Raw genomic sequence first — 16,743 nt, forward strand, 5'->3', positions numbered from 1 at the left:
CTCCCTGTGCGTTGCTCGGTAGCTTGTTGCCATCAGTGTGTGATTGGGTGAATGGGAGGCAAGTGGAATGGTGGAAGCAGCATCTGGGATGTCTCACCATGTCTCAACAGAAAGGCTATGAATCAGAAAAGAAAACACCACTTGGCTGTTACACTCTGGTAAGGGTGCATAATACCAAATGAATTACACATGGGGCTCTGGGTATGTGTGGGCACACCAACACTTACACACAGCGCCATTTCCTTCCATCACTTCCTGTAAGTATGGCATGCTAGTCATGAAACGCAACAAGCTATGTTTGGGAGGGGTCAAATGAGTCGTCTCCCATATATCACATACACGTTTATGAGTCATTGATTGCCTAATGTGACATACTGGCCTTCTCAAAAGGGTTGAATGGCATGCAGTCTGATCACTACTTTAGTAAAAATGACTTCAAGAAGATGTCTCACAATTTTGTTTATTTAATTGACAAGATGTTTAATTTTCATCAGAATGAACATTCATGGCATTTATAAAAAAAATGGGTCTAGCCTCGGGTTACTGCCTTCTTAACTGCATACGAGAAACTGTCCTATGACTAACTCAAACAACATATCATTTGATTTGTTTGCTGTTATTGACATTGCTGTGCAAGTTTAGGATGACTACTTTCTGTTCATCATTCACACTCTACATCTATTTAGCTCTCTTCATTTCTCCCTGAATTCTTTCTTGCCTTTCAACATCACTTTTCCACTGACCTCTACCAAGAAGTACACATTTAAAGTCACAAAGGTCTGGGCTATGCATGTGAGTATTAATTGGAGATTAACTCAAAAACGCTGAGCGTATTGTAGGTGATAGGAAGTCCATTAGTTTTTGAAGTTTTGTAAAATAAGTAAAGTCGGCCCATTTATCAATTTAAATGCATTAGAAAACACCTTAATCTTTGTTAATCCCTATCCCACGCTACCATGTTACTTCACCTTCCTCAGTTGATCCCTCCACTTCTTTCTATCTGCCTGCTTCCCTGTGTCACCCGCCACATTCTTACTGTCCGTCATTCCATCATTTACATCCTCTATGTTCTATAATTACAAATGTCAACACTTGCTCCTCATGCTCCATTGACACCGGATGGACGCACAAACTGCTGAATGATGAAACATATTTCAATAAGTCAAAATATTCACTCATACTACCCACAAATCACAATTGTAATTATTGTCATTTTCGACCCCTAAATTGATTCTGACAATGTCCGGCCAGCCCCCTGCCCTCTGTAGCTGAGTGGTTAATGTGGGAAAAGTTCAGTAAAAGTTCACTTCAGACTGAGAAACTGGCAGAAATGACGACCTTCATGTGTCAGTGAGCAAAAGAGGAGGCGGAGAGAAAGATGCAAAGGATGAGAACATATGAAAGGCCGTACTGAATCACAATGTTATATACTTCCGTGTTGGAATTTTATCCAATTTCCCTTTTATTTTAAAAGATGTTGACATTTAGTGGAAAAGTCTCAAGATCATTAATTTCCTATATGAGAGTACTGAGCAAAATTAAAAATGATCAGCAAGCCAGATTATAAATCTACACCAAAGTTATTAAATCAAACAAAAGTAGAATATAAGGCACTCAAACGGGAAAAGACAAGAGAAACAAACGGACAAACCGAATGATAGATTAGTTAGCCGTGAGATCATTTTTATACATCCTAAGCTTCAAAAATCTAGTCTTAATTATTAATATGACTTAATACAAGGCAATGGAAGGCAATATGATATAATACAATATAATATGCAGACAACGTTAACCTTTTTTGACTGTAATTGGCAGCCCACATTGTCTTTCACAAGCATGTATTCTATGGCCCTTGGGGCCCAATGGAATCAGAGACAATTCTAAATTGTGAAAATTAATGCACATGGAGTTAATGAGAAAATACATATTCATCAATTGGCAGTGGAGTAGGACAGGATCACAACATCTGATTTAAGGCTCCATTAGTAGCAGAAGCCTGCTAATCCCGACCCCTCAGGGATGATTGCAGAGAATGCATTTTAAATGTATTTCAAAAGGTGATCAGTACGAAAATTGACCATGACAGAAAAAAACGCTCTGCACAAGACAGATTTTACCTATAAGAGAGCATATTGTTGAGTGGTGCTTTTTTTTTATAACACCAACTTTAAATAGAATATTCCACACAAATCTACTGAAGACATTCTAAACAAACCTGTGTTCATAGTCCAATGCTATATTCTGGGTAAAGGGCACAAAAACAAATAAATGTGTTTTCACATCTGAAATGTGTAATTAAAAAAATCCCACAAATTCCCACCTGCCTCCTCTTTCCTTGCCTGTTATTCCACCACCTCTCTGTGACGCCTGCACTATGGATTCGGCTGCTTCCACCAACTGTGAGGCTCCTTGCCAGATTCTTTAAAGACTCAAGTGCTTCTTTTGTCCAAGGCTTTGTGTTCGATCAAGCTCTACATTTAACAGTAATAATACAGAGTGTACAAGTGTGTACATCAAAGAAAATGGACAGCCAATCACACGGCACCTACACACACACACATCATCTTTGGGTGCATGTTTTTGTGGAGTTATAAAACAGAAATGATGAAGATTTTTTGAACATGTATGTAACAACATCCAGTACGTTCCTGAATTGATTGACGAATATATGTATTTGTTACTGGTATTAGGTCAAACCAGGGCTCTCTAGTGTCACACATTGAGCGTGACTGTCTCCCCCGAATCCCCTGGAGTTCTGCCGTGAGGTGTCACTCATCAGCCAATCAAAAAAAAGAAATGGGCTACACGAATAGCCAATCAGAAAAACGTATCTGTTGTATCTGGGTGAAATGTAATCCAGCAACCAATGAAAATAAAGCTAATAATAATATGGGGGGAGGGAGGCTGGTCTGTGGGCATACAGCATGGGCATACAGCATGGGCATACAGCATGAGCGGGAAAATAAACTGTTCCGTTTCCTGCGCAGTCATGTGTTGCTCACATGACTGTATCAGTGAACACTGCAATATTGCGGACAAACATGTTATCTTTCTTTGAACACTGAGGGGTCTTAACCTTTTGAATGTGTATGCTAGGCTATCAGTACTGCTCCCTTACCGCTAAGCTGCAAAATAAAGGGGCACTTTAGGTTTTCCATAACCTCTCTAGATATAAGAAAAAGAAGTAAGGCTGTTTTCAGCTCTTACCTTTGCCTGTGTTTTGGATACAAGTGGTTTCTTACTTATTCCTTTCAACATATATAGTTTTTGCCGACTGAGTGATACTCTTTTCCAATGCGTATGCCGATTATTATCTGCACTGTTGATATTACTACTCATATTCTACGTCACCAATGCACCTGCTATTGTGGCATCAAATATTAATCATCTTTTTCACAGCGCTTTTTTTTATACTCAATTAAATCTTTGAATGTCAGCCCTCGCTTACAGCCAACACAATCTGCTGGCTGGTCTTATAAGACCAAACACTGGCATCTGCAGCTCTACTTTTACAACTTTAAATTAGTTTTGATGGTTTCTCTTTAAAGTCGAGGCAGACAGGATTTTTTCCAAAGACCTCCATAGATTTCCGATGAATTAAGTTCACGTTCATTGCACTATAATCGGTACATCTTAGATGGGGGGCTGTGCTACAGTCTAAGACGAGAGAGAGAGAGAGAGAGAGAGAGAGAGAGAGAGAGAGAGAGAGAGAGAGAGAGAGAGAGAGAGAGAGAGTAGAAAAAGTAGAATCCTGAAACTATGTCATTTTTCAACACACAGCTCTCAGCAGAGCCACCCACCCAGACTATAACAACACAATTCCACCCACCGAGTAAAATAAGTTCCAAGTTAGTCATGTTCCAAATGCTTTTTCTCCAGGCTATTCTTCAGGAGAGGAGCTTAGATCACAGGCCAGTTTTATACTTTATATTTCTGTCTGACTTTGGGAAACTGTCAGTGTTCGAAAAATTAAACAGACCTGATAGTATGATCAAAAATACACAAGTTAAAAAGTAGAAAGCTGTGTCAGGTTGGTTTTACAATTCATCAAGTGCCAGAGCCCTGGCACGAAAACAGCCAGCAACCTGAGGTGTTTTGACTTGTTTATGTGATGGTGCTTATATATATATATATATATATATATATATATATATATATATATATATATATATATATATATATATATATATATATTTTGTGAACGATGCAGAACGTCTTGTTGCATTTTCTTTCCTATGGAGTTGTCAAAGAGTATCCCCACGTTCTTGCTGACATAAAATACTATATCATGTACAATGTAATAAACTCTAGGACATAATACTATCTTCGTCTGTCGCCGGTCAAACGTCAATACCAGCTCTATAATTGAGTATTTTATGGTTCTTTTAGACAAGAAAGGCAGTAGACAGTGATAACAGCAGCTTTTACCATATTCAGTGAATGCATTATTCAACATGTCTTATAGAGAATATTTTTCTTCATGTTTCATTTGCAACATCTGAAATCTCTGGACTAATCGCAAACCCGCTTGAAGGTCCTTCAAGTGAGAAATGTCACTTAAAGAGAAAATAGTCCCAAAATGGGAACGTTTTGAAATTTTAACGCTTTGAGATCAAATGGCAAGATTTATATTTTTTCACTTCTTTGCATCTCTAGTATGTGTGTGTGTGTGTGTGTGTGTGTGTGTGTGTGTGTGTGTGTGTGTGTGTGTGTGTGTATGCATGCGTGTGTGTGTTTGTAAGAGAGAGAGATAGAGAAAGAGAGACAGAGAGAGACAGAAGACTAACTTCGCCTGAGCAAATTCTGACTCAAGTTTATATGGTCCAATTTTCAAATACTGATGCTTCTATTAATATGATATTAATTCACTCATTATTTGATGCTACGTCTGCCAAGAAGATCTATGATCAATGGCAAGAAACACAGATGGACAAGACAATGTTTTTTATCACACAACATCCTATAATTACCATGTAATGTCTTCTTACAAAGGAAAAAATAAGATAATGCTGTGGCGAGGCTGTGCCTTCATAAAGTAATATTCTCTTCGGTTGAAGCTCTCCTCAAATCCCACTGTAATAATCCAGTAAGAATAAACACTGACAATGCAGATTTCAAAAACTACTACTGATAACCTGGTTACAGTTTATGAATAATTCATGTTTAGAATATGAATATGTATAACTGTATACTGATGCTATATGATTATGTACTGTAGTCCCGTTTTGTATGCTTCGTCTTTCAATAACTTTACATCACAGGCATTTTTCAGCCACGACAAAAGCTCACAGCAACAATTGTAATGATTTTCATTCCCCTAAACTCATCGAGTTATTGGTCCTTTATGAGCTGAGTAAGTCCAGCAAAGCCATTCATTATTCCTGAAAAGCAATATTTGTAATAAGACAATGGTCTCAGGGCAAGAAAGCCACTTTGCTCCTCTGACTACACAAAGTGGGTGGAATATGGAGATGTATGTGCCAGCAAGGAGCTTTGTTGGCAGTGGATGGTTCACTCACCCTCATGTACAAGACTGGAAAAAAAGCAGCAGCAGAGCAAATAACTGTTAAATAATGCAGAACACTAACTGAGCATGTAGGCTCTAAGAGTATATCCGTGTGCTTGTGTGGTGAAACGCGTTGATTTGCATGGTGGAAGACATTCTACTGAGAATCCAGCAGATGTTGCACTGTATTTCCTGCTGAGTTCACATCACAACAGGGACATGGAAGCCACACATTACAGAAAAGCCAGGAGAGACTCATACTAAAGTCACAATAACGAAGAGATGAGCCAAATAGCTCCTGATAACTTGTATCTCTCCCCGAGGTTTGGCTCAACAGCATTATTTCTTACATGTACAGCTTCGCATGTGTGGTCTTCATGTGTGCAACCATCATCTGATGTAAGACTCTCTGTCGCCAACCTATAAGACCAACATGTCATGGCCCGCATCAATGTGGGGGAGTTTGAAAAATTACAGTACATACGTGTGTGCCACATTTAGATCCTTAGGATCTTCCCTAATGCACTAGATTACTACCTCAACATCCCTCCTGCATTAGTCTGTGTTTGTTTGAGTACTTTGTGTGGAGAGTAGGGACACTTAGAAAGACTGGAAACTGTTTCAGTTTCGGCACAAAACCTTCTCGGTTAAGGTATTAAATGTAGGCACTTCCTTGCATTCTCTTAATTGCCTTCCATCTTCTAATCATTCTCGAGGCCTGTCATATCTCCAATCTACCTTTTTTTCTTTTTGCAACAGCTTTGAGTTTACATCTAACATCAGGGCCTAATGCATCTGGATGGGAGGCGCTCTCTGAGACAAATGACATCACAAATAACTCTGATAGAGAAAAGACAACGTCCCAGTCATCTCGCTCTGTCTCCAAATGTCTCCCTGCCTGTCTGTGTCCGTCTTTCAGTCCTCGTCTCTCTTCCTTAACCCTGACTCACCATCTTGCCAGAGAGGGAGAGAGAGCGATGTGATCATACATCTTAACCACCGATCTTTACCATCTCCTGACACTTCATCTCAGAAAACTCTCTCCACTTCATGTCTGACTAAATTAGATTAAAAGACTGCTTTGTCAACCTTCCTGAAGAGGCGAGAGAGACTAATTTGGAAAACTAATTTGGGTTCCATTCACACACTAAAATGGAGGCCGACACTTCCATATTGTATACCGTTACAGTTTAAGCAATTTCCGACACCTACTGCAGATCAGAGCTCATTGAACGGATTATTAAGTGATAATAAAGATGCATTTGTTCAATATCCATGGGATAACCCTGTTGCTGTGCTGATTGTGTGAGCAGGCGCTTGGCCTCACCTTTTTAAACAAAAGGGTCATTGTTGTGAGTTTGTGTTCAAGTCGTTCTGCTCTCTCGTGGTGAAAAATCACTTAACGCAGGCTTAAATGTTTCCTTAAAACGTTCCAAGAGAGTGAAGCCTTGAGACCCATGATCGTAGTCCTCTGGCCAGCACAGTGTACCTACTTCAGCGTTTTTCCATGCTCCACATACAACGCTAAAGACTACAAACACAGAAGAACATGCCCATACACAAATACACTTTCACAGACACACAATAACACCCCATACTCCCCTCCTCCCCCCCCCCCCCCCCCCTCCTCCCTTTCACGCCTCCAGCCAAATTAGATTGTGATTGCTCTTTCTGAGGTCACTTTTAATTAAACTGAGATGAGAACATGACACATGGGATTAAGCCCCATCCTATCCCTTCAAATTATAAATTCATAACTAATGCTAGAGCCTATTGCTTTCAACCATGACCTCCATATCATTTATGTATAAGAGCAAAAGGAACTCCACTAATTGTCTTCTTCTGGAGAGATATAGAGCATGGCAGGAGGGGGTGGGGAAGTGTGTGTGGGAAGGGAGTAGTTAAACACAAGGGAGTAGGGAGAAGGGAGTAGTTAAACACACATATGTAAGGAAATACATATTCTACCATAAACATAATGTTTTAATGTAAATTGTGCTATATGCCATTGAGACTGACTTGTCACTGATTTAATCTATTTCTCTCTCTTGCAAGATATAGATCAGCAATGCTAACCACTTAATAAATATTACCTTACATTTCGTTTAGCTGTCGCTTCTATCCAAAGCGACTTACAATAAGTGCATTCAACCATGAGTATAAACTCAGAACAACAAGAATCAAGAAAGTACAATTTCTTCAATAAAGTTAAACTACAAAGTGCTATAAGTAAGTGCCATTAAATGCTACTAAGGTGCTACTTTCTTTATTCAAGGTATAGTCGAAAAAGATGTGTTTTTAGTTTGCGGCGGAAGATGTAGAGACTTTCTGCTGTCCTGATGTCAATGGGGAGATCATTCCACCATTGAGGAGCCAGGACAGCAAACAGTCGTGACTTTGTTAAGTGTTTAGCTCGCAGTGACGGAGCTACAAGTCGATTGGCAGAAGCCGAGCGGAGTGAACGAGCTGGAGTGTAAGGTTTTACCATGTTCTGGATGTAGATTGGACCCAATCGCTAGGGCTTACAAGAGTTATTTAAAGCTACCAGGATGAACTTTAATCTTAGGTCTATTTTGGCAGTCCCTGTGGACAAAAGCGGATGAACCTTCAGATGACTTCTCATTTTACTGCAGCAGGGTCTGACACTTTGTCCCGCTCAGTCCCGGTTCTGGTTCTCCCGTGCCTTCAGCATGCCAAACAAGATGTCCTTGGCGTGGGTCGGTGTTGGCTCCCAGTGAAGCTCTAGCTGGGGAGCAGAACTCTCCACCTCCCGTCAGAGCTCGGACTGCAGATCGCAGGCGGCAGCGAAGCAAGATCTGGGTCTGTCTGCTGAGGTCTAGTCGCTGCCGGAGGACCCACTGGAGGCTCAGCTGAAGGACTTTCTGGTGAACCTATATGATTTCTGGTGATTTTGCGCGAAGTGTAACCCGGTGGCATAGGTGACAAGCATTAGGAATAACAATCTAGAAACAGCCATTTCGTTGATGGTTTTGTTTACTCATGTAGGTCATATAGAGGAATCAGTACTACGACTTTTTAACTAGTTCATCACCGTATCTATAAATTAAATATATCAAGTGGGGCAAAATTTTTAACTGCTGTTACTGTAACTTTCACCATTACGCGGACAACTTGTGAACACAAATCAATCACCCTCCTTACCTCAGTGATAAAAGCCTTGGCAGTTGCTGCGCTCATGAACAGCACGGCTCTGCGTAGCGTATCCCTGTAGCGATGCAGCTCCTCCACGCGCATTGTTCTGAACAGACTCGTGATCATCATGTTGATATTAGATTCCACCTTCTGAAGAGAAACATCCATCCCCTGCTGAGAGGTCCGGTCGAGGAAATCCTCAATACCACGGATATCTAGAGAAAGAGAGGGAGAGTTAAACATATGTCTCTAAATTTGGCTGTAGAGGAACATAGACATTCCAATGAAAAGAATTTTACACAAAGAAATAAATAACAACAAGGACTGGTTGAGAGGCATACACCTGCTCCCACACACATATTTAGCACAACATTTAAACCATCACTGATCATTTTAGACCATATTCACTACTGTAGCTGATTGGTTGCCGCTCTGCATGAATACGTTCAGTAAATATCTCAATTCATGAGCTCTTACTGGCACTGATCCCTTGTTATCAGTGCATTTGTATTACTTAAGCGTTATCCTTTGTATTAATGAGCTCAGGCTTTTGTAGCCAGCACTGTGCCCTGTCAGTGCTGAATGGATTCGTCTTCTAAAAACTTAAATACAAAGCATTCTGTAGACTTGCCACTTCTTACAAACACACAGACATGAACAACAAGCATACAGTGGTGACTCATACAAAGTGAGAGGCATGTTTTGTGAACTTTAGGTCGATTGATGGAGATACTTAGGTTTGATAGACAATAGTATCAAACTCAAAGGACAAATTCACTACCAAATGATTTAACCTGAGTGGGATTAACTGGCAGCAAAGCAATGGATAGAGTCATACAGTAGCACATTAAAAAATACTTTTTAACGTGCAAACTGCAAACCATTTTTAAACACATCATTGAACATTGCATTATATTGCATTCTAGTCCAAATCTGGCGTGCGGTGGCCCGACGTGCTGCTGTACTCAGCTCATCCCGGTGTGGGCAACGACTGCTGCATGGGCCGCACAACATGGAGGATGCTCCCACTATAACATACTGGGCGGTGTGTCACCACCTGTTGGACTGACACATTGCGCACACACAAGGTCTATTCAAATGCAGAGCCTGCAGTAGTTGTTTTTAGGAAATATTCATTAATACTTGTATTAAATATCTATGAGCTATGCTGTTACAGTAGAACAGGGCCAAAAGTTCTGCTGAATCCACTATAAAGTACAGGCATATTCCTACCGGGACACTAAGAGAACAAATAACTCATGACACCGTAAAGAGTTATTAAAGCACCAAACCATTGTAATTATCTATATTAAGAGCTGTTTTTGTATGATAACAAACCACGATGCTGGTGTCAGTAATTTTCCTGCATGGACTCCTCTATTCTTAATGAGCTACATTGCAGGTCAAGGTAATCCTAATTACGGCAATTTGGTTGAGACCCCTGCTAATGATGTCGGACCGTGTGTGTGTGCGTGTGTGTGTGTGTAAATTGGTTATGTAAAGCAACTACCTAATGATGTATTTGATATGGAAAACGGATGACACTGCCGTCATTGCCAGTGTCATGACTGAGCAATTAAGTGGATTGATTAGACTTGTTAAGGGCCGGGGGGCTGAGGCGATGGTGTGATTGCATCAATGCTGAATTTTGGAGGTTTAACCATGTCTTAAGGAGAGCGACAGCATGATACAGCATTGATTCAGACGGAGAAGATTTTTTTTTAAATCCTGTGCACACACATAGACACATGCTTACGATACCAAGCAAGCTGTGAGCTCAGAAGGTCAAGCAAGAACAGTGTGGAGTGACATTCCAAAAAAGTTTGTTGTGTGTGTCAGATATCACAACAACACCTTTTCCCACACTGAGAAGATTAAGAGGCAATGTTGTCAGTCTTTCAGCAACAACATGACACGGCGAGGAAGACCATGACAGCAACGTTATTAGTGTCTTGCAACCTCTTTTCTTTCACACTTTCCTCCATAAACAGCAACACATACAGACAATACACACATACAAATGCAGCAATCCAGAGGACAGCAGCTGGGCAACCGATCTGTTTAGAAGGGGGTTGTAAATGTATAGAGACCCGTGTGTCTGCCTGTGCAAACATGCGCATGCATTCAGATGTGTATGTCTTGCTGTGTTGGTACAAGATCAGTGAGTGCATCATTTTAGCTTGATAAAATAATTATTTCGAAAATAGTTCACAGTTTGTCACATAATCGCGACTTTGTCGTTGTATTTCGTTTGTTTGTGTGATAAGAAAGGTAAATGAGATGGCTCTTTAATGGCCAAACAACACCACTCTAATCGGTGCAGGAGCTCAGAGTTATCAAGCCATTCAGATCTAATTACTATTAATAATTAGCAGAAATAATAATTTGGAGTAATTACTGTTTAACTCTATTATCATTGGCAATGTAATCATAATCACCAGGGCTGTGACTCCTAATGAGCTACATAACATGAATCAGTTGTAAAAAAAATTAAATAAAAAAAAAAGGCTGAGAGGCTCAAATCCATCCGTAAACTACACAGATATATCGATAGGTGAAAATTTGAGATAACATACAATATGGTGAAACATTTTCACTCCCTACTCGTCTAATACAACAGCTTGATCAGTGGCTCTACGTACCAAACTATTTTGCTCTGGGTGTCCCTATAGTGCCAGTTTTCCACATTTCAGTTTACGCTACTTGGTTAGGTTAAATTGTGGTATGGGTTAAAAAAAAGTTTGTTAAATAAGTAAGCATGTTACAGTATGCTAAGTAGGCTGCATTACAAATGCATCATAGTAACGGCTTATCTCTGTGGCTTTACTCCGTGAAGACAGTTACTATTTCCGGCATTCACCATTGAAATAACCTCTAGTTCTGCTTTATACTTGTTGTGGAAGTCCCACAGACGTCGGAACATCAAACGCCCCCGTGTCTGGGTTCATAATATTATCCGTAGTCGCACACAGCGTCTTTGCTTTATGTCATGTCTGCCTATTCCGGTCGCTGTATTATAGGCCTCCTTCCCACCTTGTACCTGATCCTCCACCTGCCAGCCATTCTCTCCATCTGTCTGCTTAGCTGCACTCCTCAATTCTTTGTCCAGGACTAATGCATCCCTTTCTCCACTCTGCGAGGAACTCAAAACCCATCTGTCTCCCTCAATACGGCACATCACTATATTAAACATGCAACTTGTGCAAGCCAGAATCTTTGACTTGGTTATGGATAATGTAGAATATGATACGATTAATTTAGGCTATAAACCGTCATTGACGACTAACTTAACATTGGCCGATACCCAATCACATCCATATTATAAGTGTAAAACCAAAGTATAATTAATTACAATAGTTAAAAATAATCAGGTGATCCAGGCAACGTTGCTCATAGCAATGTAACATGCAGCAAAGTTCAGCTGCAAGTGAGATATTCAGTATTGAAATGTTTTATGACCACCACTAGGAAAAAAAGAAAAACACTTTCAAATGTGGACTTATTCCAGACCAATTTTACACACTACCCGTCAAAAGCATCCTCATTTCCTCCATCAGAGTTCGGTTGAGTTCCTGCCTCTTGTCGTTCAAACGACAAGGCTTGAGCACGCACTCCCCACTGCTGAGCGGATCATTGGCTGTCAGCTGCTTTCCATCAAGGAACTTCAGAGCACCATAGCGGTTAAAAAGACCTTGCCCACTCAGGCAACAATCTGTCCGTGAAGCATTCCTCTGGGAGACAGTACCGCTCCATTAACACTATGATCAACCATCACCTCAACAGCTTTTTCCCCAAGTGGTCACCTTAGTCTCCCACCTTAGTCTCCCACTCCTCCCACATCTCCCATGGATAGACAGACATGCCTTACTCCCACAGTCCCACACCTCTTTATCCTCATCTAATAGAGATCCCTGTATTACTGCTGCCATGCTCTTCCCTGCGGCCAAAGTGTTTTTTGCAACACTCATGTGAGTGTCTATATGACACTTATTCACTTCAGCTTCCGTACACTATGCCACTTCGCATACTTTTTTTTACAAACTCATTTTTGCAAACACACAATGTGTCATGTTTTCTTCAAATGTATCCATTCTTTGTACTACTATGTTAGTTGTGAAGTATATTATTTGCAATATCCCTCTTTGTTACCTTTATGTTCCATTAAAAACAACATAACAATTTAAATGACATGACATTGTGTATACAAATGTATTGCCCATGTTTCCATTATGCTTTATATTGTTGGGACCCACATGTTTTATCTTTTTGTGTCAATTAAATAAATAACTAACTACAATCCCCATCCATGTCCCTATTGATTCACGTATTAATGCACATTCTCCCACTTTACAATATGCTACTGTGGATAATTACTTTTCAAGTGTAATAGCTCAAATGAAAAGACAACACTCAATACAATTGGAATGATTTGCATAATTCCTTGTAAAACTAGGTTGATGTTTGTATGGTACGGTTATCTGTGCGTCCCTTTCCCCCATTCGTCAGGGTTCCCTTCTTTCCTGCTCTATTCCATGTATGTTCCAGTTTTCTGGCTCAAAGGGAAAGCTACAGTTAATGTAGTGTAGCAGCCAACAGCATACAGGGATTTCACCTGCATGTACCGACAAGCTCAGTGGTACTGTGTCTGTGTTCAGAAACCCTGAATCCACTCTCCATCGCTTGCTTTCCCCTCAATCCTCTCTTCCCTTGACTCTTCATCTGAAACCTCCCTCCGTTTCCCTCATTTGCTTTGTGTTCTCTTGGGCTGAATCTCATTTTGAGAGTGTGTAAAGTCCAAGCTGTTTTTCATCTCTGGAAGGCGGGCTCTGTGTCATGTGCGATGTCCGTCAATTCTACACTGGAGACCTGAGTTCACATCCCGACGACCACCAGGGTTGTTGTTGTTTTACCCTCATCTCATACAACTTGCAATTACCGTCAACCTTCCCTTAGTTTATCTAAGTGGTCTTAGTCTTAATGCCCTATTTAGTCCCTACAACTGTTTTGCCACAATAAGTCAGTTACATTATTTGTTTATCCACTGCATGAAATATTACTAAAATAAGAGAAAAGATTATTGTATTGATATTTGGTCAAGACAATGTACATTATTTTAGGCCATTATGTACCTTTGGATGGGAAATAAAAGAGAGGTAATCTAAATAAAGCATTTGTTGGAGCGTGCACTGAGAACACGCCTTTCGAGATATCTGGCATTAGAGGAGATTCCTCTAATAGTGTCGCGAAAGGGGTAAACATCTGCAAATAAGATTCAGCCAATGTTATTTCCTGGTTGTATGTCAGAGCCTCTCTTCTCCCCAGTTCTCCCTCTCTCTGCTTGACTTGCAAGTCTTCCCTGCCATAAAAAAACTAAGAAAATGCCACACTTTTTGTACACTTTAAGTCTACATCTGACCTTCAGTTTAAGGCCTTTTCTACTTCCCGACTCTGTTTCAACCTCCCTCTTCCTGCCAGAGGCATTTAAAGCCCAAGCTTTTACTTTTTTTGACAGCTAATGGGGAATAGCCACGCATAGCTGGCAGTGACTCTAGAAAGAGGAAGTGTCTATCCATCCGCACATTGCAACAACTTGATTACTAGAGCTACCAAGTTTTCCCAATGACTGTTGCTTGCTCTCTCCAGCAGGGAATAAAGCTTGATTGACTATCGTCTATACCATGAAGATAGTTTGTGTGCTGCCATGGAATCCATGCTGACATATATTAGTTCCACAAGTGGCAAGGCAAGCTGAAGGAGGAGTGGGTTAACAACTTGGGTCAAGGCCAAAGTGGGTAGCAGAGTACAAATGTATTATGGAAAGGATCTGTGTGTCTAACTATCGCCACCCTGTTCTGCTGTTAGACCAACACCCTTGTGTCTTTGCTTTGTCTTTCCACTCAGCCCTTACCTCTGGCTATCCTTATCCCCGCCTCAGGCATTTCACTGTTGTATGGCTCAAAGGCAGTGGCTCTTGAAATATGGATTGAGCCATGAATGGAATGCCGGCCTGTTTCTCGTAAGCCTGCCTGGAAAATGAAATCATCAGCTTAAGTTGAGGCTGAAAATGTTCAAGTACCCGGCTCTTGGGATCTGAACTGAAACTTAGGACGTTTACCTACAAATAGGAAATGAAATGCTTTAGGCCCTGAAGCATCGCTGGTCTTCCCAACTATCTATTGCTCTCTAAATCTATTCCTTTAGATCTAAGTGCCTATCGCCGTCCACCACGCTTGCGTTATTTCCCTCCTTCTCTTTCACTTTTTTCTTCTTTCAAAGTCCGAGACTTTGCTTTTCCAGAGTCCCTGCAGAGAGTTTAACCAACAGTTGATAAAAACCAACACTCTATAAAAGGCTTGGCACCTTTTATGTGTGCATCACCTTCACTGTCTCCTCCATCTTCTCCAGCATGTAGTCCCTCCCACACACCCTCTTCTCTGACATCTGCATACTGAATGTGTCTAACCTCATCTCAACTTCCCTCTGCCCTTCTGTCTTCTTTTATTCCTACGCTTATGACCTATTTTGATCTTGACCTGTCCATGCCCTTATCTATCTCTATATATATATATATATATATATATATATATATATATATATACTCTTAACACTTATGACACAATTATACTAAAGGATTTTAGCCACAAGCATATTACCATCCAAAACAAGTGCTCTAGGATTATTACATTTTATTCCATACTGTGCAACATGATAATATGTTCAAAGTGAACAATACAAACAAAACAAAATGGGTGTTTAAAACCACCGTGTTGTCTTCAGGTCAAAATGACCCATCAACACACATACATTAATAATTAGTAATTTTGACCCGAAGACAACACGAGGGTGGCCCTTGGGGTAAAGGATGACTTGAGTATGGTATTTGAAAAACTTCATTCCTTCATTTTTTTCATTTATCTAGCTTCTTGTATTTTGTCTTTGAAAAAAGTCTGCCGTACCTCCATTTAATCTGGTTAGATCTTCCTCTCTCTCAACTTTTCATTGCAAAGGACATTTCACCTCCAGTGCTGTCCAAGGCTGTAAACTACTACTCCACGGTCACATTTGTAAAAGGTTTTACACCCTTTTCCGTTGGTTTTCTGTGTATCTGCTTTCCTGGCTGCCTTCTTCTCTGCCATACCAAATCTGCTATGCCTTTAGATCTCTGCCCCCTTCCCCTCTCTGCTTTGCCGTTTCTGTTTTCCCTCATATATTAACATCACTTTTATCTCTTTTTCCGTCTTGCTCTCTGAACGATTTTATTCTAAAGAGACAAAGTAAGACATGGCCTCCCTGTATAAAGCTTGTAGACCTTTGGTGTTTGGCTCACGAGTGTTCCTGTTTGCCTCCGATCCTCCGAATCTGCCTTTATCATCAACTTTCCCACGTCTCTCTTGGCACAGCTTTTATGTATCTTTCACCTCCTCTTTCACCTCCCACCAGCCTTCCCCTCTTGCGGCATCTCTGGGCTTCACTATTGTTAAAAAAAGATATCCATCTATGCATCCATTTCTCATCATTCCTTGTTCTCTTTCCCTTGTCTCTAAAAACAACTTCATACTCCCCTCTCTCCTATTTCCCCTCCCTTACTCCATGTTGTCTCCTGCAATACAGATATAGTTCAAACATGGCATGTCACTTCTACCTAAGGTCCAAACAAACATCCATGAGGCCTATAGATTTGCAGAGATTGGGCTCATCAACCCGCCTTTGGTGGTGTGACATATTAGCCTTTAATATTGCTACGGAAAATCAAGTTGGACAAAACTATGTTTTCTATATTTAAATGGTTAATAGACCTGTACTTTTCTTGTTTTCTGACCACTCAAAGCACTTTAACACTACATGACATCATTCACCCATTCATACACTGATGGGAGGAGCTACGGTTCCACCTGCCCATCAGGAGTATCTAACATTCATACACCATATGCACACCATATGCAATTTGGGGTTAAGTGTCTTGCCCAAGGACACATTGACATGGGCTAAGGGATCGAACCGCCGATCCTCTGATTGAAGGACGACCCTGCTCACCACTGAGCCACAGTCAATACAAAATATTTATTGAATGTATAGTACTGTAT

At 40.6% G+C, this 16,743-nt stretch overlaps 1 protein-coding gene across 1 annotated transcript in view; it reads right to left on the minus strand.

The window, feature by feature from the left end:
* grid2 (glutamate receptor, ionotropic, delta 2) overlaps window positions 1–16,743 on the minus strand; it is a gene marked incomplete at both ends in the record, with an annotated part of 420,090 nt that overhangs the window by 158,156 nt on the left and 245,191 nt on the right. The window contains one exon of the mRNA XM_079221919.1: window positions 8,669–8,874. Coding sequence (XP_079078045.1) covers window positions 8,669–8,874 — 206 coding nt within the window. The remainder of the gene's footprint in view (window positions 1–8,668; window positions 8,875–16,743) is intronic.

The sequence above is a fragment of the Taurulus bubalis genome (assembly GCF_910589615.1).
Source record: "Taurulus bubalis genome assembly, chromosome: 8".
NCBI classification, from domain to species: Eukaryota; Metazoa; Chordata; class Actinopteri; order Perciformes; family Cottidae; genus Taurulus; species Taurulus bubalis.